The sequence below is a fragment of the Stegostoma tigrinum genome, chromosome 19, assembly GCF_030684315.1.
Source record: "Stegostoma tigrinum isolate sSteTig4 chromosome 19, sSteTig4.hap1, whole genome shotgun sequence".
Taxonomy (NCBI): domain Eukaryota; kingdom Metazoa; phylum Chordata; class Chondrichthyes; order Orectolobiformes; family Stegostomatidae; genus Stegostoma; species Stegostoma tigrinum.
In genome coordinates, this window is record NC_081372.1 from 16,566,185 (window position 1) to 16,590,645 (window position 24,461).

Consider the following 24,461-nt stretch of genomic DNA (forward strand, 5'->3'; position numbering starts at 1 on the left):
CTGTGTGACCAAAGTGGCTGCTATTCTTCAACTACAGCAGTGATACACTTCAAAAATATTTCACTGACTCCAAAGCACTTGAGATGCTTCAAAGGAAGACATTGAACGCAAGTTCTTTCTTATTTCCTTTTAGCAGGTGGACAGTGGCAACAAATTGATGAATCAATGACTGAACAATAATTACAGAAATATTTTTCTACTGTGGTCCTCTGAAAACTTTTCATCTCTTTCCTGAAAACCTTCGATCCCATTCATATGCAGACAGCTACTTAGTCATTCACTTGCATTTGTGATAATAAATACAGAAATAACTGCTTTTGAACACAATATGGTCCATATCAACACTGAATAAATAGGGTTTCATTTTTATATCAGTGATAACAAGGTGTAGAGCTGGATGAATACAGCAGACCAATCAGCAGAGGAGCAGGAAAGCTGACGTTTCGGGTCTGGACCCTTCTTCAGGAGGGTCTTTTTTCTGAATAAGGGTCCAGATCCAAAGCCCCAGTTTTCCTGCTCCTCTGATGCTGCTTGGCCTGCTGTGTTCATCCAGCTCTACACCTTGTTATCTCAGATTCTCCAGCATTGGCAATTCCCACCCTCTTTCTTTTTACATTGTCTAGATTGTAAACATCCTTCAACAATTTTATAATTTTGCTACACAAATTTTCATATACTTCAAACACTGGAAACATACCTGCACTCCCCACAAAACTTTCTTGGCTGCCTCCCATCCGGTTTGCCAACATTGCTTGCTTTGCCATCATTGCGTATGGGCTGCTGGTTCTCAGCGGAGGACCAAGTCCTGCACTGGGCTGGCCCTGACTGTTAATATCCAATGACATGGCCCGGTTAAACCGTGGTCTGGAGGGCTGCATTGGTGGTGGGCTGCCTAAAGCTAACATATAGACATAAAAAGTTACTGTTAGTAGGCCTTCAATATATTCCAGTAAAGATATTGAACAAAATGTGAGTACATACTGAATAAATCTCTATAATACACACAGAATATTACAACTAGAGAGACAATTCTGAGCATCAAGTCTGGACAATGCTCTCAAAGATTTACTTAGTTCCATTTAAATAGCCTTCTCTAAACTTCCCCTTAATGTTTGTCCACATCTGTAAACAGCTCTGAAATAAAATTATCCCGATTAAACAGGTTTCCACTTTCTGTATTAGTATTTAAAGCAAGTGAAGGCAGGGAAACTAAAATTTAATTTTTGAAAAGTAAGTGAAAGTTTCTGTTCAGCATGTGGGTTGGAGAGATAGGAAATGGATCTGAGATTTGATACAATATTCTGTCAACTATCACAAAAATAGTAAACACAAAATACTTAAATATTTAAAAAATTTTAGTAAAAAAAGAGTGATATTAAGGCACAAATGATTAGGGGAAGCTTGTGAGTAAATTAATCAGGGAGTTTAACTTTAACCATGCAGCAGTTCAACTTTCTTATATTAGTTTACTCAAATTGTGTTTCAAAACTATTTCCTGAGCAAAGCCATCAACATCCCCTTTTTAAATGCAAGCTGATATTAATGGGAGTAAACTACTGAATCAGAAAAAGATTGTATGATTAAGATTGAAGTTGGACCTCACTTGCGCAATTACAACTTCTGAACTATGAGAAAATATGGTGCGGAAAACATTCTCCCAGACCCCTTGCCCTACTCCAAGTTAGTTGTAAAACTCCTTTAGGTTCATTCAACTTCTTCTCTGTACTTTATGATAAATTTATATCCTTGCCAATTACCAAAACAAAGTAACTAGTTTATCTCTGATGCTTGCACTCAAACTGGCTGCTGCGTTTATCAAAAAAAAGTGACTGCACTTGAAAGTAATGAATTGGATGGGAAATACATTGGGATGTTCTGAAGACATAAAAGACACTGCTGAAAGCAAATGTTCACATTTTGAAACTTTTTTATAAAAATGGATCACTATGTAAAGTTGCTGTTTTAAAAATTCAGAGAATAAGAAATTAATAATTGATAACCTGCTGAATAAGTAATCAATGTTTGATTTCATGAAAGAATATGCAATATCAAATAAATTCAGCAGCACAAAAAAAGGCAAGCTCATTGACTGTTAGTTTCGGAAATAAACTCAACGATGCAGTATAAATTCAAAATTCTATTTCTCAGTATGGGTAATTTGTATTTGAAAATATGCAAGGATAACCCAGTCACTTTCTAAGAAATTTTCTATCCCCTATGAAGTTCAGAGTGTCGGTTTCAAACATATTGAAAAGTAAGATTTTAAACAAAGAGTATTGCTGATACTAGCTGATTTTTACCATCTCCTTCCCATCACTTCTCTAAGTGCTAGGAAGGCAGATATACCCAAAGCATACTTGAACATCCAATAAGATGGCTTGCCTCTCCTCCAGGTTCTAGTAACTATCCTAGATAACAAGGTGTGGAGCTGGATGAACACAGCAGGCCAAGCAGCATCTTAGGAGCAGGAAAGCTGAAGTTTTGGACCTAGACCCAACATCAGCTTTCCTGCTCCTAAGATGCTGCTTGGCCTGCTATGCTCATCCAGCTCCACACTCTGTTATCCAGTAACTATTCTGCCTCTGACATATCCTTGATGCAAGAATGCCCCCTGTCAGTGTCTGGTGCATGAAAAAGAAGTACTTCAGCAACAGATGGGATAGTTGCTAAACACTAACATTTTGGATGGTGTATAAAAACAGCAATTTGAAGATCTGCAGTATCAATTCCTGTCCAGGGTACAGAAAGAAGGGACTCTGCTCAGGTCCTTCAGTGTTTGTTGTTTAACATTCACATATTGTGAGATGGGATACTTTCAGGCCTATGGCCATTTGTCAAAATCTGCTTCTTTCCAGCACCAAAGAAGAAATTGGGTTGAGAGCGCCAAGGAAGTTCTCTGCCATTGAAAAACCATCTTTAACTTGTCCCCTCCATTCAAGGGAAGTCTCAAATACAAGGGCAAATACAAATACAAATACATCAAAATCATACCACGAAGTTCCTCTTAAAACCACTTCAAATCAGAAATATTGTGTCCTGTTTTGGGATCAAGATCTGTACAATAAATAAGAATCTCATAGATACTATATGAAAATAACGAAACACATCATGCTAATTCTCCAGTAAATGATATCACATGGGCTCTATGTGGCAGCACTTTTCCCCACCCAACTGTCTGATATGTAGCCCATTCCACCCAATTTTCCCAGAGCAAAGGCACCTTCAAAAACCCACAACCAAATTTGAGCAACACATGGGTGTCTTCCTGACAAAGCTGTAAAGGCAGAGTCATTGAATTTTTTAAGGCAGAAGTAGATAGATACTTGCTTGATCAAGGAAGTCAGATTAAATTGGTGGTTGCTAGAAATATTGATCTTATTGAGTGACAGAGCAAAATCAAAAGGGAAAAATGCATACGCCTGCTCCTAATTTGCATGCTCATGTCTTGCTCCCTTTTTAACTAAAATATTTCAGTGTAGCATACAATGCCTTTTCTGTAACTAATGAGCCTACTCTTCCCCAGCAAATTATCTATCATTACAACCCTCAGTTTCTCAGGCAGTTTGGGTTTGCGGTCCAATCCTGTTAGGATGCACTTTGTTTAAATGTCAAGTTTAAAGACAAAAGTTTCCTGCATGGCAAAAGCAATATATATTATCAGCCTTAGACAACAGGTGGTGCAACTTGTCTTCCCTTAATACAGAAAATTAATCCACAATCAACTTACTGCCACGGATTTGCTTCGATGTTCCTGGGGAAGGTGAATGACCTCTTTCAAATGTCATGACATCCTGAAACATTGCTTGTTTGCTTATCATAGTACTGCCGTTCCCAGACTCTGGGTAATACTGTGGCAAATCACCCAGAATATCATCTAAAGTATCCAATTCATTGCTCATCTGAAATATAAAATGTAGGAACAACATCAATATTAGGAGCTGAAGGCCCATCTTGACTGTGTGACTGATAGCTCATTATATGGGTGAGACAAAAGGCGGCCAGAGAGAGGGGGGCGCGAGGGCAACAGAATCACACTATTTCATGTCCAAACTTTACATGAGACTAGCTTTATTTAATGGGAAATAGGTCATTGGTCACCAAGTATTGTGGGCATGGTTGGATAGTCAAATCCAATTCTCCAAAGAATATACAACTTTAAAAAAAAACTTACAAATAGAGTATGAGAATAGTGACAAGAGGAAAATGATCCAAAGTGAGAGATTCACAGTACAATTAGACAATGAATATGTCAATTAAGCCCAAGTGCAAAGCAAAGGAACACAATTGAGCAGAATGAAACTTATTATCTACCAGCTGCTCCTGCCTCATCTCATTTGAAATTTCAGGCTCATCAAATATTATTTTGGCATCAGCTTGAACTATATGCTGAAATACAGGTGAGTGTGGTTATGGTCCACCTCAGATACCCAAAAAGTTCTCTTGCACTCTTCAGACTCAGGGCCACTCACTAGTCTGCACAGAATAAAACTAATCTCATCAACGGCAAGTGCTTTGAAACACAAATGACCTCTGTACCCTTGAATCAGAGATAATGGAAACTGCAGATGCTGGAGAATCCGAGACAACAAACTGTGGAGCTGGTTGAACACAGCAGGCCAAGCAGCATCTTAGGAGCACTAAAGCTAACATTTCAGGCCTAGACCCGAAACATCAGCTTTTGTGCTCCTAAGATGCTGCTTGGCCTGCTGTGTTCATCCAGCTCCACAGTTTGTGGTCTCTGTACCCTTGAATAGTAGGTAATCAACTAGGTTTTGCTTCTGCCTGTACCCAGTAATTCTATTGAAAAGAGTCTGTTGGTGTGACGTCACAAGAATGTAATTGATTAGGCACTGTTATTTTCTGAGCATCGAACACCCACTCTGGTCAAAGTTCGGGATGGCAGCAATATCCAAAAACATTCTCCATCACAAAGTCGTGTATGACTATTAGGTGCCTTGATTAGTGAGCAAACATGCTCAATTAATGAAATTACTGTTGCCAATTAACAGGCAACAATCAGAAGCTGGAATATATGCGACAACACGCACCATATTCCCAAGTATGTTCATAATACAAAAATATCAGATTGTGTCATATCACATGGTAAAACATAATCAAGAGCCACTATCAGAGGGTTTAGGATTATCTTCTTTAATCGCCTGAAACCAGCCTAATTTCCTTCTGTAAGGATAGATCTGTTTCACATTACACAATGTTAAATTAAGTTCAGTTTCCAAAGCTGATTGTTGAATGTGTGGGGTAAAAGGAAGTAGTAACATGAGTGTGCAATTAAAAAAAGGGGGAGAAGGGGAGACAGAATTCTACTATTAAATTCTTGCACCATGCTATGACTGGTGTTCTCAGAGTATTGTATATCTAATGGCAAGCCCTACTTATCGCCCAATAAGTAATCTACTTCTATTAATAGAACAGTATAGGCAATAAACACAAAACTCTACATTCCAACAATCAAGCAGTAAAACTTTACTCTTTTTCACCTGGTCAGTTGGTTCAGTCTTGATGCGCACTTCATCCTTCACCTGCATTGGGCCTGAAACTTTTGCTGCATTACAAGGATCCATTTTGTCCATTCTTTCAATTTTAGGCTTAATATCCTTTAAAGTGAGTTCTTTCGGGTCATCTTTATCCAACAGGTATCGTAGTAGTGCATTACTTTCTTTCTTCTTTGGGCTCATCTGTTCCTGCTTGATCGCAGCATCTCCAACTGGTGTCATACTGCCCGAATCCTGACAAGACTCTTTGCCTGTAGCCTCTGCAGTAAGCTTGGCTACTTCTGCAGGTGAGTTTCCATTCTTCAGCAACTTGTGTAAAATTTTGTGTTTCTCTTGTAAAGAAGAACCATGCAATGTGGCTGCAGCAGCAGTGCCACCAGCTGAAGCAGAAGTTGAAGAGACTCCCGTTGGACTTGTAATGCCTGAAGAGGACTCCTTAACATTAGAATCCAAATTAGGGTTTGTTAAAGATGTTAGCCCCATGTCATCCGAGGGAGAGGTCAGTAATTGCAACAGCTTGGTGTGATTTTTGTTCTCGTGGAATTTTCTCTGGCCCTCCATGTTATCGTTATTAGCAAAAAGGTTTAGATTTCCTTCCTTGATACTCTTCTGTTCACTATGAGCATCTCTGCTTTCTGGTCGACCCACTGTGCTCTCAACTTGGTTGTGTTCCCCAAAAAGGCCAGGCGAATCTTTTAGATCTATGCTACTCATCTTTGATTGCTGGAGTAAGTTCACACTTGGGGACGCTTCCAGCTTTTGACCAGGTGATGATAGTGATGACAGGAGTGAAACTCCCAATCCTTCACTTATGGCTTGAAGTGCATTAAGGGAACTACTAGAGAAGGTGCTACTGCCTGTGCTGTTTATATGCCCCACTGGCGACTGCATTCCACCAGCTGAAGAAAACTGGTTGGGTCCCATTCGTGGGCTCACCCGATGCCTTGGTGAAAGCATCAGATTTTGTTGGCTTGTGTTCACCCCAGGGCTACTATGTGGGGGACTATTCATTGTGAGTGCACAGCTGTTTCCCTGTACATTAGGTGTCTGCATACCAGACCCATGGTTCATTGCACCAGCTGTCCCACCTGCTGCACCAAACCGTCCCATTTGCCCCATAGAACTGGGGTCATTCAAGCTATTTGCACCATAGTTCATATTATTTTGCACCGACATTCCCTGTCCTGTTGCCCCTGAAGACATGCTGATATTGCTTGAAGGGTTTGTGCTTGCTGTAGCAAGCGTTTTCATCATTTCTTGCCCCATGTTGGTTTGATTCAGTCTGCAACCATTCTGTTCCCTGCAAGTAAAAACAAATTAGGAATTAGATTTAATATTAGAAATTAGACTTTCACTGCAAAGAACTGAAATGGTATTGATGATAATTATAGTAGCTTATTCAGTTTTAAAAAAATTACATGGCAGCCTTCCATTAAAAATGCAGGTAACCCTATTCTCTGACTCAAGGTGTCCACTTCTCCCTTCAGCTCTATTAACACCTTTTTTAGACACCTCTAAAGCTACAACAGACCAAAAGATATAATGATTCTTACAATTCACAAGTTAGTTATTAGGCTGTAATCTATTACAGCAATTATCAGTTTAGTTAAAGCTTTCACAGTGGGACAGTGATAAACAAAAATCATTAGGTGTTGACCTTCCTCAAAGGAAAATGTCATACAACTAAGAATGTGCAGACTAAAATAAGCCACATTAGTGCAACTTGAATGCGCCGAATACAAAAGCAAAATCAGTTCTTTTGGAACTTTTGCAACCAATGCCAAGTTTCCAGAGGATGCAATTTTTGTTTTAAGATGGAGTCTGATTTACAAATTAGTTTAAAGAAAACTGACCAAAAGCATGAGATGGCATTACAACTAGTTGTCTTGCACTACTTTGATCCCTGACTAACAAAATCTGCATATCCTTTCAGATCTAACTGGTCCATGTAAAATCTGCCTTGACAGCGATGAAACACATTTCATAACAAAATATCACATAAAACAAAGTCTGAATTTTAGTCTTACATAAAATTACTAAATGAAAATTGATTCAGGCATAAACTCAAGTGGCATAGGTACAATACCCATGTTAAAAGGGGGCATCATGTCCTACACTGAAGACTTTGGACATAGGGCAGGCCTTTGTTGGAGGCAAGGAATTCATCTGAGAAGTGAGGCATTGCTAAATACAAGTTAACCTGCTGAAATATGAAGACCATCTACTGATCTAGTAAAAGTTAGAATTCACAGACATGGTGATTCTTGTATCTTTGCAGTAATTCAATGGTGTGCCACAGAAAAACAAAAATTCAAGAGAAATCATTGATTGCACAGTGTGTCTTTATGAAGCTACCTCTTCAAATACAAGGAAGCACTGATGGGCTGTTACAACACAAGTATTATATAAAAGCTACACTTCTAAAATAACTAACAAAAAATATTTATTTTCTATCACACAGCTGCAAATTTCAGTATACTTCTGTACCTTTGCAGCAAGTGTGTAGAGCCAAAGCCAACAGACTCATTAGATGCTGAGCTGCGTATAAGCTTGGTCTTGGTTTGTGCAGTGACTATTGTACCATCCGACAAGGAAAAACGATAAAGGGGACTCTCAGCTTGACCTTGCGTAAAGGCTAAGTAGGAAAGGAAAAAAATTATTATACAAACAAGCATGCACAAAGTTAAGAACATAATCTACTAAATCAACCTGCCAATTACACTTAAGCAATAGCAGAGTCAGTTAAGGAACAATGGGCTTTCCAAAATCATCACGTGTTTCCTACTAGACAGTTTGTCTTGCATCGAGACAACAAAGAAAAACAGGGCTGAAGCAAAAGGACTTGAAACATTAACTCTGCGTTCTCTACACCAAAGTTGTCAGACCTGCTGCGTTTTCACAGCACGTTCTGCTTCTGCTTCACATTTCCAGCATTCACAGTTCTTTGTTTTATACTGGGGGGGGTGTGGTGGGTGCAGCAGCAGCAGCCACCTGCTTGCTCGAATAGTATAAATGCTGTTTATGAGTTTTTTTTCTCTACAAACAAGAGCAAAGCAGAACACTGAAATATCTGGACGTGGTATTCTACAATGTATTTTGAGAACAACTGAAGATGAATGAGTAATTACTCTAAACTAGATCCAAATTTAGCAAACCAGTTCAGAAAAAGGTAGGGCCAGAGCAGAGCAGTCATGTTTAAAGTTTTTGAGAAGATCTGTAGCTCAAGTAGTGGATGAGGTTGTTGACTTGCTAACTGAGCCAGCATGTTTAGTAGCAGATGTTTTGCCACCCTGCTAAGTAACATTGTCAATGCGCCTTTGGCGAAGCGTTGGTGTTCTGTCTTGCTTGTTATTTATGTGCCTCTGTTTGCTGGGATCTTCTGGTTGTTTTTCAGAAGTTTGTATATCAGGTCCAGCTCGATGTGTTTGTTGATGGAGTTCTGATTGAAATGCCAGGACTCCAGGAATTCCCTGGCATGTCCCCATTTGGCTCATGCTTTTATGGATGCGTTGTCCCAGTCTAATTTGGTGTCCTTTGTCAGTTTGTGTTGAGACCAGTGAGAACTCATCAAGTCTCTTGGTGACTAGTTGTCGTTCATGTATCCTTATTGCCAGTTTTCTCCCAGTTTGTCCTATGTAATGTTTTTCACAATCCTTGCATGGTATTTTGTATATTACTTTAGTTTTACTGGCTGCAGGTATGAGATTCTTTTTGTTTGTCTGTCGCTGTGACAGGGTGGCTGTTGGTTTGTGGGCTACCCTGATACCTAGGGGTAGGAGTAATCTTGTGATCATCTCTGATATACAGAAGATGCACTAGAGATGACCACAAGACTGCTCAGGCCCCTAGGTATCAGTTTAGCCCACAAAACACTCTGCAACAGCTACTGACGAATGTAAAGGATCCCTTATCCATAACCAATAAAACTAACATAACAGTCAAAATTTCCTTGTGTCATGTTGGCTCTGGCTGAAGCAGAGGAAGGGAATTGATTCTTATTAATTAGGTACCATATTGTTAGATCGATAAGCCTGATAAGGAGAAAGACTTTGAAACAAAAACAGAAACAGCTGACGAGAAACAACAGGTCTCGCAGCATCTGTGGAGAGAAAGCACAGTTAACACTTCCAGTCAGGTGACTCTTCACCAGAAACTTTGCATGCCTGTGAAAGCAGGAAAGGAGTTATCAAAGAGCATTTTATTCCAATAAATCATTCAGGATTTTGTTTTAATTAAAAGAATGCAAATAGTTTGCAAAAGTAAATTACCTTTAAGCCATAATAATGCATTTAATTTTAATCAAATTGTTTTTGAGGTCTGGTCCTGTCTTTCATCAAACTCTCATCCCACACCAATCTCAGTTCTTCTTAGAAATATCAATTATGAGAGCACCTATTCCTCAATGTCATAACTGTCAATGGCCAATACCATTTTGTAGCACTTCACCTTCATGGTAATGTCTTTTCAGAGACCATGGCTGTCCATCATTATGGTGAGAGAACCTCTGAATGCATCTTCGCACAAGATCTTCCCAGCCTGGTTTTTTGGAGGCACGCAGGGAACTTGGATCTATTGAGGTAATCTTGCCTGAAAACATGGAAGAATGAATGTTAAGTTCCTTTTCTATCAGTTCATTTGTTCAACTAGAAAAAAAATGAAGGAAATGAGGGATCATGACAAAGAACAACATGCATTTGTACAGCACATTTAACCTCAAGATAGCGTTACAGAGTTGGGTAGAGCAATTGTGAAGTGGAAGGCAGGAAGCTAAAATGTGTGGTTCCTCTAAGAGATTTGTGCTTTGTCTGCATGTAGAAATTTAAAAAGAAAATGCATGTCTGTGAGCAGAAGTTGTCAGTACAGAGCCTCAAAAAGTGAAACAAGTTTATCAAAAAAAGGCCTTACAGGTGACAGGCAAAACAGCAGTCTTGTTTTGATGTTGTGACGTGTTTGAATTCAGCCAATTAATTTAAACAAGGAACCTAGATACAGAAAGCCAACTGAATTTAAATATGATGGTGTTGATAACCTGAAACCAATCATATAAGAATCTGATTAATTCATCATGGTATTTAAGATGAAGGCATTTGGAAAATTGGGGACAGCCAACTGCAATCTGAAAGAGAGAGTGATCCGCAACCTGCCAGAGTTAGCACCATTCAGTTCTCAGAGAAATCCCACCTAATTAATCAAAGCTGTATTTTAGCTCAAAGTCCTCAATGAAGAAACTGTAGATATAAAACAATCCTGGTAGCAGAACTAACAGAAGAAAGGTATTTGTAAAGAGGGCGGAGGCAATAGAATATTTCAGAAGACAGTCTGTGCAAACTTGGAGAGATTAAGTTATAAATTATTGCTTATTATTAATTGGGTTTATATTATTGGGACTTGTCTTTATTTAAGCAGCATTCTATAGAATTTAGACCAGTTAGGAAGCAGTTGGTAGTCTGGGGAGAATTATTCAGTTTGTTAGTAATTTTTAAATTTGTTCGTAATTTGTTTAATTTGTTCACTGTTATGGTTAAACAAATAAATTGTTTCTTATTACTTGCAAAGTAGAGATCAGGGATTTTCTTCTTTTAACCATTCTTTCAATAGATTACAAGGAGAAAAGCAAGCTCTCCTAGGTGTTTCAGGTGTAATTATTAGAAGGGAACCTCTAACCCCATTGTAACAGATTGGGCTTGCATTTTGGTAATTATCAGAGCAATTCAGCTATTCCCCCTCTGTAGCAATACGTAAAGTCCAGAGCTAACCATAATCCACTAATGTCCGAGGGTGCAAGAGGCCAAGAAGCTCGGTGAAAGATCGATTGACAGGAGGGAGTGATTAGAATGGGTCAGGATACTGGTGTAACAAGTCTGCACAAGTCAAAGAGCGCAGCAAGTTGCCTACTGCAGTGAGGAGACCACTCAGTTGGCACCAAGCCTAAAAATGCCAAAGCACAGATGAGGATCTCAGCAAAAGTGAGTAAAATTTTAGGATGCAACTTAGAAATACTATGGAAGTGAAAGTAAGCAGCAGTAGGCTTGGAAATTAACAGCAACAGAGGTTCAGACTGACTAGTAAGCTGCAAAAAGGGATGCAATTAATGCCTCAAATGCACAGTCTTAAATCTTGAGCTTCAAACATCAGCAAGCTAACAGCAAGGACTTGTTTTCATCCAACTGTTCAAACCCTCATTGATGTTCCGTTATTTTCTTTATATTCTTTTTTCAATTTTGAATTATGAACTAGAAATAATCAGTGGACTTTGGGATAGTTTGCATTAAAAGGTTAAAAAAAAACAGACCGACACATCTAGTTTGTTTGCAAAGCCAGGCCTGCAGGCTGAACCTTTATTAAAAAGATTCTAACAGACACAGTAACTCCTGAAAGAGCATTGTGTTTAAACAGACAACAGGGATAGACTATTAACAAGGTTAATACATGGGAACTGGTTCTGCTAAGTCTGAAAGAGACCCTATGATTGAGCAAATGGCAGTTCCTGAATGATAACTGATGCCTTAGGAGGAGACTGTTGAAGAGGGCTGAACCAAAATTAAAGTTTTAAACTTTGCTTTCTGACAGATGATTTTGGGATGCTACTGAGACAGTAAGAAGATTCAAAGTTCCCTGCCCAATATGATACATCAGTTTCCAGAAGCCCAAAAAGTACAAAAACCGAGTTCCAAGCATTACTGCCTGGGTGTAATGAAAAGTGATCCTGATCAATGTTTCAAAATAAAACACAGCCACAGAGTCCATATTTATACCTGTGAAACAATGTGTCATGAAAGACATTCAAGTAGTCTAGCAACTGTGTGATTTTTTATTTTATCTATTCCTTAACTATGTTTGTTCGTCAGTCTTTTGTGTGACTGGGGTCTGAAAATAAATGTTTTGGGTTTAAAGCACAGGCATTAATCAGCTTACTGTGTTGTTTAATTTTCTCTTTGCTGAAGTTATCATGTAATTTATAAATTGTTAAGTCTCTTGTTTACAACATAAATCTGGTGTCTTTGATTACTTGCAAAGTAAGTTCTGGTAATTCAGAAGTCTGGTTAGGAACCATTGGAGAGGCTACTTGAGGATCTTCAGTTTAATTTTACAGTCTTGCAAACAGAGTTAGGAAGGCTGATTTGGTTTGGCTATCTGTCTTTGTGTCCTAACATAATCAATAGCCAGCTAGTGTCAGATGGTCTGCTCAGATGGATATGGTGGTATGGTGGCACTGGCGCAGTAATCTAGAGCCCCAGGCTGATGATTGGGGGACATGGGTTCAAATTCCACAAAAGTACCCACAAGAATAAAAGGAAAACCTCAGAATCAAACTGTGGAAATGAGTAAAATGTAAAAGAACAAAGTGCTTAAAACATGCTCACAATTTTGTTCTAAGTATTTTTTGTGCAGGATTACTGGATTGCATAAGATTAAAAGTTAAGGTCTATAAAACTAGCAGGAATAAACAGTAGATCCAAGGACTGGGAACCTTTTCAGAATGCAACAGATCATTGAGCAACTGATCAGGAAAGAAGAATATAAGTTCAATGCAACCTAGCAATAACCATAAACTTGGGCTGTTAAAGCTTCTATAAATAAGTAAAAAGGAAATGTTTGGTTAAACCAAATATGAGTCTAATACAGGTAGAGGAAGGAGAACTTTTAATTTGGGGGGGTGGGGGGAAATATATGAATGCAGAGGAGCTAAATGATTACGTAGTGTCTGTTTTCATTGAGGATAATACAAGAAATGGATGTCCACGTCGCTCAGAAGAATAAGGAGTTGCAGGAAATTAGGATAAGTAGATCATACTAGATAAATTAATTGAGCTGATAATTGATAAATCCCTGGACTCAATAGTTTATATCCCCCTGAGTGTTGAAGAGGTGGCTTTAGAGAGAGTTGATGCACTGGTGGTCATTTTCCAAAATTCTATAGATTATGGAATTATTCCTGCAGGTTGGCAATTAGGAAATTTAAGAGTGGAACTAGGCAGAAAACAGAGGTCTACAGAAAATGCTAGAATCTACCGTAAAACATATCAAGTAGACGCTTGGATAATAATGTTTTCATTGGCCATTGTCAGTGTAAATCTGCAAATGGAAACTCACTTGATGAGTTTCACGCTAACACAATTGAGAAAACCGTGCTGATGGATATGCACACGTAGATTTTCAGAAGGCTAACCCTAAAGTCCCCTACAGGAGGCTTGCTTGAAAAATTAAAGCAGAGTACAAGTGACATATTGGCATGGATTAAAGATCGGCTAACAGACAAAAACAGCAGAAAAGGAGGGGCCATTCTCACATTAGCAGTCTGTCAATTTTCAGGTACCAAGAGGTTCAGTATGTGCGCCCCAGCTGTTCACAATATATACCAACGATTTGGGGGTGGGGGCCAAATGTAACATTTTCACATTTTCTGATAATACAAAAGCTAACTAGGAATGAGAGTTGTATCAGAGATAACGGGAACTGCAGATGCTGGAGAATCCAAGATAATAAAGTGTGAAGCTGGATGAACACAGCAGGCAAAGCAGCATCTCAGGAGCACAAACGCTGATGTTTCAGGCCTAGACCCTTCATGAGGGAGTGGGATGGGGTGAGGGTTCTGGAATAAATACGGAGAGAGGGGGAGGAGGACCGAAGATGGAGAGAAAGGATGATAGGTGGAGAGGAGAGTATGTGTGGGGAGGTAGGGAGGGGATAGGTCAGTCCAGCGAAGATGGACAGGTCCAGGAGGTGGGATGAGGTTAGTAGGTAGGAAATGGAGGTGTGGCTTGGGGTGGGAGGAAGGGATGGGTGAGAGGAGAACAGGTTAGGGAGGCAGAGACAGGCTGGGCTGGTTTTGGGATGCAGTGGGGGGAGAGGATGAGCTGGGCTGGTTGTCTGTCCCACTTCCTACAGACAAAGGCGGTGGCCATGGGCACCTGCATGGGCCCAAGCTATGCCTGCCTCTTTGTAGGTTACGTGGAACAGTCCCTCTTCCGCACCTACATAGGCCCCAAACCCCACCTCTTCCTCCGGTACATGGATGACTGTATCGGCGCCGCCTCTTGCTCCCCAGAGGAGCTCGAACAGTTCATCCACTTTACCAACACCTTCCACCCCAACCTCAAGTTCACGTGGGCCATCTCCAACACATCCCTCACCTTCCTGGACCTCTCAGTCTCCATCTCAGGCAACCAGCTTGTAACTGATGTCCATTTCAAGCCCACCAACTCCCACAGCTACCTAGAATACACCTCCTCCCACCCACCCTCCTGCAAAAATTCCACCCCCTATATCCAATTCCTCCGCCGCATCTGCTCCCAGGATGAGGCATTCCACTCCCGCACATCACAGATGTCCAAGTTCTTCACGGATCGTAACGTCCCCCCCCCCACAGTGGTCAACAACGCCCTTGATCGCATCTCCCGCATTTCCCGCAACACATCCCTCACACCCCGCCCCCCCCACAACCGCCCAAAGAGGTACCCCCTAGTCCTCACACACAACACCAATCTCCGGATACAATGCATCATCCTCCGACACTTCCGCCATCTACAACCCGACCCAACCACCCAAGACATTTTTCCATCTCCACCCTTGTCTGCTTTCCAGAGAGACCACTCTCTCCGTGACTCCCTTGTTCGCTCCACACTGTCCTCCAACACCACCACACCCGGCACCTTCCCCTGCAACCGCACTAAGTGCTACACTTGCCCCCACACCACCTCCCTCACCCCCATCCCAGGCCCCAAGATGACTTTCCATATTAAGCAGAGGTTCACCTGCAAATCTGCCAATGTGGTATACTGTATCCATTGTGGCTTCCTCTACATTGGGGAAAGCAAGCAGAGACTTGGGGGCCGCTTTGCAGAACACCTCCGCTCGGTTTGCAATAAACAACTGTACCTCCCAGTCGCAAACCATTTCAACTGCCCCTCGCATTCTTTAGATGACATGTCCATCATGGGCCTCCTGCAGTGCCACAATGATGCCGCCCGAAGGTTGCTGGAACAGCAACTCATATTCCGCTTGGGAACCCTGCAGCCCAATGGTATCAATGTGGACATCACCAGCTTCAAAATCTCCCCTTCCCCCACCGCATCCCAAAAACAGCCCAGTTCGTCCCCTCCCCCCACTGCATCCCAAAACCAGCCCAGCCTGTCTCTGCCTCCCTAACCTGTTCTTCCTCTCACCCATCCCTTCCTCCCACCCCAAGCCGCACCTCCATTTCCTACCTACTAACCTCATCCCACCTCCTTGACCTGTCCGTCTTCCCTGGACTGACCTATCCCCTCCATACCTCCCCACCTACACTCTCCTCTCCACCTATCTTGTTTTCTCTCCATCTTCGGTCTGCCTCCCCCTCTCTCCCTATTTATTCCAGAACCCTCACCCCATCCCCCTCTTGAAGGGTGGGGTCTAGGTCTGAAACGTCAGCTTTTGTGCTCCTGACATGCTGCTTGGCCTGCTGTGTTCATCCAGCTTCACACTTTATTAGCTAGGAATGAGAGTTGTCAGGAAGGTGTAAAATGGCTTCAGAAACATTTAGACAGACTTAGTTAATAGGTAGCTACATGGCAGATAAAATATATTGTCACAAATGAGGGGTTATCTACTTTGGCAGGAAGAACAGATGTGCAGGTAAGAGGTCAAAAAGTACAGACGTACGCAAGTCCCTAGATGTCCTTATCAACAACTGAATACTGCAGGCAAACATGCAGCTTAGGCATACTAATAGTAAAGCTAATGGAATGTTAACCTTTGAAGTCGCGCGTGCAGTTCTGGTCATCCTGCTGGAGAAAGGATGTTATTAAATTGGAGAGGGTGCAGAGAAGATTTACAAGAAGTTACCAGGACTAGAGGAGAGGTCAGGTAAGATGTGACTTATTTTCAGTGGGAGCATAGGAGGATGAAGGGCGACCTAATAGAGGTTTATACAATCATGGGGATCATACATAAGGTGAATAGCAAAGGTCTTTTCCCTCGGGTTGGGGAGTTCAAAACTACAGGGCATAATTTTAAGATGAGGGGAGAAAGATTTAAAAGGGACCTGAGGGGTAACTTTTTCCACACAGAGGGTGGTTCATAGATGAAATAAACTGCCAGAGGAAATCGTAGATGCAGGTGCAGTTACAATATTTAAAAAGACATTTGGACAAGTACATGAATAGGAAAGATTTTGGAGGGTCTAGGCCAAATGCATGCAACTGGGGCTAGTTTAGTTTAAAAAACTTGGCCAACATGGATCCGGCAGATCAAAGGGTCTGTTTCTGTGCTATGTGACTCTAATGACTCCATTGAGCAGAATTAGAATTAGAATTAGGTTTAGGTTTAATTATCACATGTACTCAAGTACAAAGATGTGAAAAGTTTACAATGTCACCACTAGGTACAAGGTACTCAGGTAAAATCATCCTCGGTATGGAGTAGAAAAATAAAGTTAAAAGTTAAACATTACAATTCTTGTCAGTATAAAGTTGTAATTAAGAAATAAAGTTAAATATTCCAAATTACAGTCCTTCCTTCGCAATAGGCCTGCAGTCATTCCATACTGGGCTTTCCCCAAAACAGCTCAATTGCTCTTCCAAACTGGGCTTGATCTCTTGATTCCTATGCCTCCATGCTGCCATCTTCTCTTCCCCCGAGCTGGGTTTGATCTCTGGATCCCTGCACTGCCATCAACTGCCAACATCTCTTTCCCATGCTGGGTTCGATCCCTGTGCCAATTGCCATCCCCCCTCTCACCCATGCCTCCATCTCGCTGACCACCACAGTCTTGCTCTGGCGCCACTCCATATCCCCAGCCAAGTCCACAAATCTACCAACCACTAGAGTTTTGCCTGGGCACACCAACCTCCTCGCAGATGCCCTGCTCTGGGCCCTCAGCCGATGATGCCTCCATGACTGAGCTCCCTCCAGGAAGGTGAGTAGAGGGGAGGAAAAGCTTAAAAAAAATTTTAAGAAAGAAAGAAAACGGTAAGAAAAGAAAGAAAAGTAGTCGGAGCTGATCAGTTCTGTCTTAGGAGCTCTATGCTGCTGCCACCTTAGATTTGTGTGCAGGAGTAGTGAAGTCTTGCTTTAATTTTACAGGAGTCCTTTGTGCAGTTTTGGTGTCCTTACCTCAGCAAAAATATTATTGTCATAGAGACAGTGCAACAAAGCTTCAGCAGACTTGTTCATGGGATGGCACGACTGTCCCCAGTGGAAAGAGATTGGCAAACGGAGATTGTATTCATTAGCAATTCAAAGGATAAGAGCTGACCCCACAGAAATGCACAAAAGGATAGAATGGCTAGATGCAGGTAAGATGCTCTCCCTGGTTGGGAAGTCTAGAATGGTGGACACAATTTAACAGCAAATAAATTTTTTTCTGCACTGCCTCCACCCCTGCTCCCCATCCCAAGGGTTGTGAGCCTTTGCAATTCCAACACAGAGTTGTCGAAGCTCAGTCTTGAGTACATTCAAGGTATAAATGGTTAGATTTCTGATTACCAATGGCATACGGATCTATTGCATTAGGGTAGGTAAAAATGGACTGAAGTGTTCAAACTGCCATGACTAGTAAATGGTAGGGCAGGCTCAACAGGCTGAATGGTCCACTTCTGGTCCTCTGTTTCTAATGGTGGTTGCAAAATTATGATCAACAAGCAGAGAATAATTTTAGTAACAAATTAGGCTTTGCTACATGGTGATGTTTCTAAATGGCTATTACGGTGAATATAGAGTTCCCACTCAGGGTCCAGCTGTTGAAGCTTCAAAAGAATAACAAAGATAAATAAGACTTTCTAATCTAACTAATTTGAAATGATACATTCATTAACCTAGAAGCTCAACAGTTTGAAAGGATCTTTTCATTAATTAGTGGGGTTTTTTTTTGAGTCCTCACCTGTCATATCATGCTTTGTAACAAAACTTTCAGGACTGGAGGGAAATGGCGATCTCTCCACTGGTGTAATTCGTCTTGCTACACAAATCATGCAGGACTGTAGATCTAAAACAATGAACAAGATTTTTTATACCCAATTTCCAGGTTGGAATGGTTAACTCATTTTATAGAAACAACTCAATACTACTTTTTGTCACAGACAATACTTCATATTATTTATTTGCCTGACCCAACAGCTACTGCTGCATAAATCAAGCATCCATCGTAGTTCTGGGTTTCACGAATCTAAGTTATGAGGAAAAGGAAGGAAGGTTAGGCGTTTCCTTTGGAAAAGAAAAAAATGACATCTTATCCTGAAAACATCAACTTCATAAATTTAAAGTAGTTCCATTTTAACTGTTCAATGGGTGGTTCAGAAGATACTCCATTTTCTGACCACAGGAAATATTGACTGATTTTAAAAAGCTTGCTCAAAGAGCTATGCAATAACTTAATCTCTATTCCCTTCGTGCTGCAACACCAGTGTTTAATTCTAACCACCACTCCAAAGAAACCTAGGCAGACTGTACCCACATGCAGAAATCCCTGGATAACTTTCAGGTTTGGCCTGGTAAAGTATATGTGGTGCATATGTTAGAAGTGCCATGCAATCACTAAGTCCAACATGTGAGTCTAATGAATTTCCCTTTGACATTCAACAGCATTACTTATGTCAATCCATCTTTATTGGCATCCTTGAGGTTCACTACTGACTAGAAAGAAAACTGGATCAGCCACATTAATACAAGAGAAGGTTACAGGTTGGGGATTCCTCTCAAACAGGCACACTTCTTAATGGCTCAAAGTTCCTCTAACACAAAGTCAAGTCAGAAGTATGACGAAATACTCTCTGCTTAAGTAGGGAAGCACAGCCTCAACATTTAAGACACTCAACATCCAAATCAAAGCAGTCTGTTTGATCAATGAAAAAGAAACAAAGTTGCATAGTCTCAGACGATCATAGGACTGCTTTCTCATTGGAGAGAGGTGACTGGTGGTGAATTTACCTTCGGGGTCACCATACTGCAGGCAGAAGAGGTTGAGAATATGGGACCTTCATAATGACCTCAGCTAGTGTAGGGGTTGAAACAGCGCTGTTGTCATCACTCCGCATTGCAAACCATCTGTCCAGCCAAGTGAATTAACTGGCTACCAAATTTGATCAGCACCCTATCCCCCACCACTGCCCTAAGGATACAAGATGCAATGCAAAAATATGCCATGGTTTCTTCAACAACACCTTCCAACCCACAACTTCCAATACTAAAAAGACAAGAGAAGCAGCAGCACGGGAGTAAAAATAAAAATCAGGAATTTTCCTCCCTATTTTGTAAATACTGTTCTTTCATCTTTTGGATCTCTTTAACTAATAGCACCACAGATGTACTTTCAACACTGGCACTGTAGCAGTTTAGTTAGATGCTCAATGTAACATTGGTAAAAGCAGTTTGGCAGAGTATTAATTTTGGCCTAGTCAATGACACCTACATCCCATGGACAAATAGAACAACCTCACAAAACTTGACAGAATTCAGGTAATTCATCTCATGACCATCTTTAGTAAAAGTAAATTGTCACCGTTTTTAAATACAAGTCAAATTGGTTTAATATATTAGAAACATACCTTCACCTTCTTCAGTCATAGCCTTTGGCTGAGAAAGTGCAAAGCACTGCATAGTTTCATACTTCTGACGAGCTTCATGGTTTCCATTTGATTCCTCTAAAGAATCATATGGCATCTTAACTAACATACGACAGTTGAACGTATGGCTCTTCTGCCTCTGTGTTTCATTTGTCCAAGAAACCCCATTCACTGAAAAAGAGACACAGGTCATAAGAAATATTACACCAATCTTAATGGTTTACAAATCAGGCATGCAGTTTTTAAATTCTGCATATATTGGCAATACTCAGATGTGCAAATCTATTAGTCGGCCAATGCTTAATGGAGGTTATTGTTTCATTGACAAGTCTTTAAACTGTTCAAGCAAATCCCAATTCCAATAGGTAGCTGTGGCAAGTCATCCCAGTAAGTTTACACAGCAGTCACTTCATACACTAGAAGTTATTTCTGAATTTCTTCGCAGGTTTGTCTGAAATGTTCAAAACTGAGTTTACAAGAGAAGGAGAGAAGCAAGCAAATCTTAGAACATTTTGCTTCAAAATTGCTTTGGCAACTAAATCTTCCAAGTGTTGTAAAAAAACTGAAAAAGGCAAAAGAACACAAAACTTTTTGTTGTGCTGTGTTTTTAACATTATTTTGCTGTCTTTTCTCTAAAGTATCTCTATTGCGCCAACAATTATTTTAAAAAAACCCTTTCATCCAGTCTAATTTCTTCAAATGCCTTTCACATGAAGCACTAGCATTGTCAACCCCCTAGTATTCTACTACACAGCCGAGAGAATGTAGAGGCAAATAATACACAACTTCAGAAGATGACAAATTTAAAATTAGAATGACCTGATAGAGCAGCTTTTTGATAATTCATAATTTAGTGCCTTTCTTCCAACCCTCATCTCACCCAGTCCACAAACTTTGGCATTCGAATATCTCTCCCAGTCCATGAACTTTTGCTTTCAAAATATGTTTCCTTATTTCAAAATATTATAGACTAATAACTCCCAGGTTTGATGTTCAATGTTATGCATTGTTTTTGGAATGGAGGAAAGATTTACCCAAGTAGCTTTTGTGCTCTCCTCTGCCCACTGCAGCCACTCATCACCACTAGTCGTTGACCACTCTCCACCCACTAAGTTCCAATAACAACATCGTATTGGGTTCTGTCAGCTCCTTGTTAAACCAAACCCAGTTGCCAAGCTCTATAATGCTGGAAAGGAGTAGTTCTTTTAAACATGAAGCCATGAGAAAAGGTGGGAAAAAATGGAAGAGCTACAGTTTTTTCAGTTGAAAATTTAAATTCAAGGTGGGTATTAACAGACATATAAAATGCATTTTTGAGTCTTTTACAAATCTGGATACTGCGAGCTGTTCAGCAGAACAACTTTGCGCCAAGGGAAGACACAAAGTCTCAGTGAGAGGGTAAGCTTGAAAGCCTCAGCAAGCAGCAACTGCATATTAAAACAGCTGAAATACCATGGGCCAATGGACTATAGTCATGCTATTCAGCACATGACCTTTTACTGACAGCTACTTTTTATAAATCAGTCAATTGAAAGTGTCATGATGCTAGCAAGGTATCTAACACTGAAGCTTGGGTTAACTTTCACCTAGTTGTCAAACAGGATCTCAAAATTAGGATCGGCAATGACCTAGTGGTATTCATGCTAGACTATTAATCAAGAAACTTGGCTACTGTTCTGGGGACCTGGGTTCAAATGCCGTCACAGCAGATGGTGGAATTACAATTCAATAAAAATCTGGAATTAATAGTCTAATGATGACCATAAACCCATTGTTAATTTTCAGAAAACCCATCTAGTTCACCAATCGGTCTACATGTCACTCCAGACCTGCAGCAATGTGATTGACTCTTAAGTGCCTTCTGGGAATAGGCAAGAAACGCTCGCCGACACACAGATGCCCACATCCCATGAGTGAATTTAAAAAACCCACTGTATTGTCCTCCCTCAAATCTTGTTCATAAGGAATACAAAGGGAGTCAAATTATGCTAATTGTTTAAAATTCCAAGAGTCAACATCTCATTATTTGCAGTAATGCTTGCTATTGCAGTCTGCTTCTACCTGGATCTTGTAGAAAGTGCAGAGAATTGAAAATAGATTGAGTACGAACCACCTACTGCCCTTCTCTAACCATCAAAACTCAATTAAATTCCAGCCACCTTTTGTTCTGAAATGCTGTAGTTTCCAGCTCTAGTCAAAGATCTGAGATGATTCATGCAGCTTGCCTGTATACCTTTCCATGGTAGTATTGATTATCCTGACTCCCAACTGGCTTGGTCTGGCCCATCTTCCTAAAGAACGAATGAAGTACTCACAAGGCTGATTTACTGATCTGTCACATGGCTTACTTGGTGCAATAACGTTTCTAACTGTGTGCCATGAAGTTGAGAGACCCACCTGCTGGCAAATACTTTAATTACTAAAACAAGATGCAAGTAGACCAGGAGTAGGGGGATGGCAGCCTGATCTGCCCATTATTATAAAGACACTGGATGGTGCATTTTAAAAAAAATGGAGGCGAACAAAGGAAGGTCTCTCAAAAATCGTAGGCAGTGTCACTGTAATAGTCCCAAAGTTTGCACCATGCGACCATCATCTACAGATGCACAATTAACATAATTGGAATTCCACCTTCTCCAGAAATGTGAATGTTCAGCTAGTTGTTGGATTAGACAGAATATTGAGATTCATCTGGAACCAAGCATCTATTTCAAATACTCCATGGTGGGGGGGGGGGGGGGGGGGGGGGGGGCGGCGGCGCAACTATGAAGTATTTATTTATTCACCTTAATGCACAAATGCACCAGAACATAGAAGAATTAAAATATTTGTCCTACCTGTAGATTTTGGCAAATTTCTAAGAAATTCATCACGGTCCTCTTGGTGAAGGATGTTATACACACTTGTGTTCATAAGCTCCTCCTGCTTGTACTGAAGGTACTGGGTAACATTTTCAGACACGAAAACAATGTTTCCATCTCGATTGACCACAAACAGAAAGCCATCCAAGGCCTATAAACCACAAAGAAAGCCTTGCAATGTAACTATGAAATATTAATCCAAATTTATTTCAGAGCAGTAAAGAAAAGATTCATATTAAATAATTATGTGCAGTTGCATTCAGAGGAAAGTCTACTTAGATGATTGAACCACCCACTGGAAGTTCCTTTCATTCAAAATTGAAATCTGTATCGAAGTAAACATGAAAATAAAATCTATTGTGGATTTGAAGCTTACTTTCAGCAAGAGAGGTCCCAATGAATCTTTGTCAATGACTCCTTGTCCAGTTGAAGATACGTCTGCTTTCTGCACATCATCTTCATTTGAAGACGCTTTTCCTATGAAGAAAAACAAACCATCTCTACCTGTACAGAAATTTTAAAAAGCACAAATAGAAAGGTTGCATTCTCTGCCATGTGTCCATTGTTTGTTAGAAATACCATGGGGTATATATTTAAAATTGTAAATAGAGCTGCTATATCTAGATTTGAAAAGCATTTAAAGCACAAGTTAATTTCTTGCAATTTACAATTGCAATTCCATTACACTAGTACCAGAGCTTAATAATCTTAAAATTTACCTAGAGCAATGGCAACTTTTGAGGGCTAGGTAATAGTCCGTGCAAATAATACATTTGGGGAAATCAGAGGTTGACTGAATAAACATGGCTTGAATTTATTATTCAAAAACCTGCACCATCTTGAGTTTCAGCTTTTTTTGGTAGAAGTTCTGAGCATGCTCGATAGAATACGTATTGAGATGACATTTGCTCTCATGGAGAAATCTAGAACTTGAGTCACCGACAAAAATTAGGTGCCTCCTATTTAAGACAGAGGGGAGGAGAAATTTCTTCCCTGAGTGCTTGGCATCATTTTCCCCAAAAAACAGTAAAATATTATCTTTGATATATTATGCCTTCAAAAGTTAAACGTTAACATTGAATTCCAGAAAAAAAATTGGTGTCTTCTGATACTAACATATCTGGAAAATATTTTACTGTTCCTAGCAATGTTCTTTCCTTAGCTTAAGATCTCTTGCTGTTACACTAGTCTTTATGGTCTGTCTCTAAGTATCATTGGTGATCTCTTAGCTGTAATTGCTTGGAAGGTCCATTATTGCAGCAGCTGAGGTACCTGCTTTTACAGTGTTGATACAACTATTACAGTGACACTTCCTATGGTTTTTGAGAGCTTCCTTTGTTCCCCTCTACATTTTTTTTTAAAGAAAGTGCACATGCAGTGCCTTTATAATACTGGGCGGATCAGGCTGCAATCCCCCACCCCTAGTCTACTTGCATCTTGTTTGAGTAATCAAATCTTTGCCCACAGGTGGGTCGCACGACTTCATGGCACACAGTTAGAAACAACGGAAGCTGTACCACTGAATATATTCAGGGTGGAGTTAGAGT

General features: G+C 40.4%; 1 protein-coding gene across 9 annotated transcripts in view; it reads right to left on the bottom strand.

The window, feature by feature from the left end:
• LOC125461252 (nuclear receptor coactivator 3-like) overlaps nt 1-24,461 on the bottom strand; it is a 205,263-nt gene that overhangs the window by 19,500 nt on the left and 161,302 nt on the right. For all 9 annotated transcript variants that reach the window (XM_048549791.1, XM_048549782.1, XM_048549783.1 and 6 more), the window contains 9 exons: nt 23,291-23,391; nt 22,891-23,065; nt 20,036-20,224; nt 18,373-18,477; nt 9,960-10,100; nt 8,001-8,148; nt 5,499-6,813; nt 3,728-3,899; nt 698-898 (listed from right to left, as the gene is read on the bottom strand). In XM_048549791.1, coding sequence (XP_048405748.1) covers nt 698-898; nt 3,728-3,899; nt 5,499-6,813; nt 8,001-8,148; nt 9,960-10,100; nt 18,373-18,477; nt 20,036-20,224; nt 22,891-23,065; nt 23,291-23,391 — 2,547 coding nt within the window. The remainder of the gene's footprint in view (nt 1-697; nt 899-3,727; nt 3,900-5,498; nt 6,814-8,000; nt 8,149-9,959; nt 10,101-18,372; nt 18,478-20,035; nt 20,225-22,890; nt 23,066-23,290; nt 23,392-24,461) is intronic.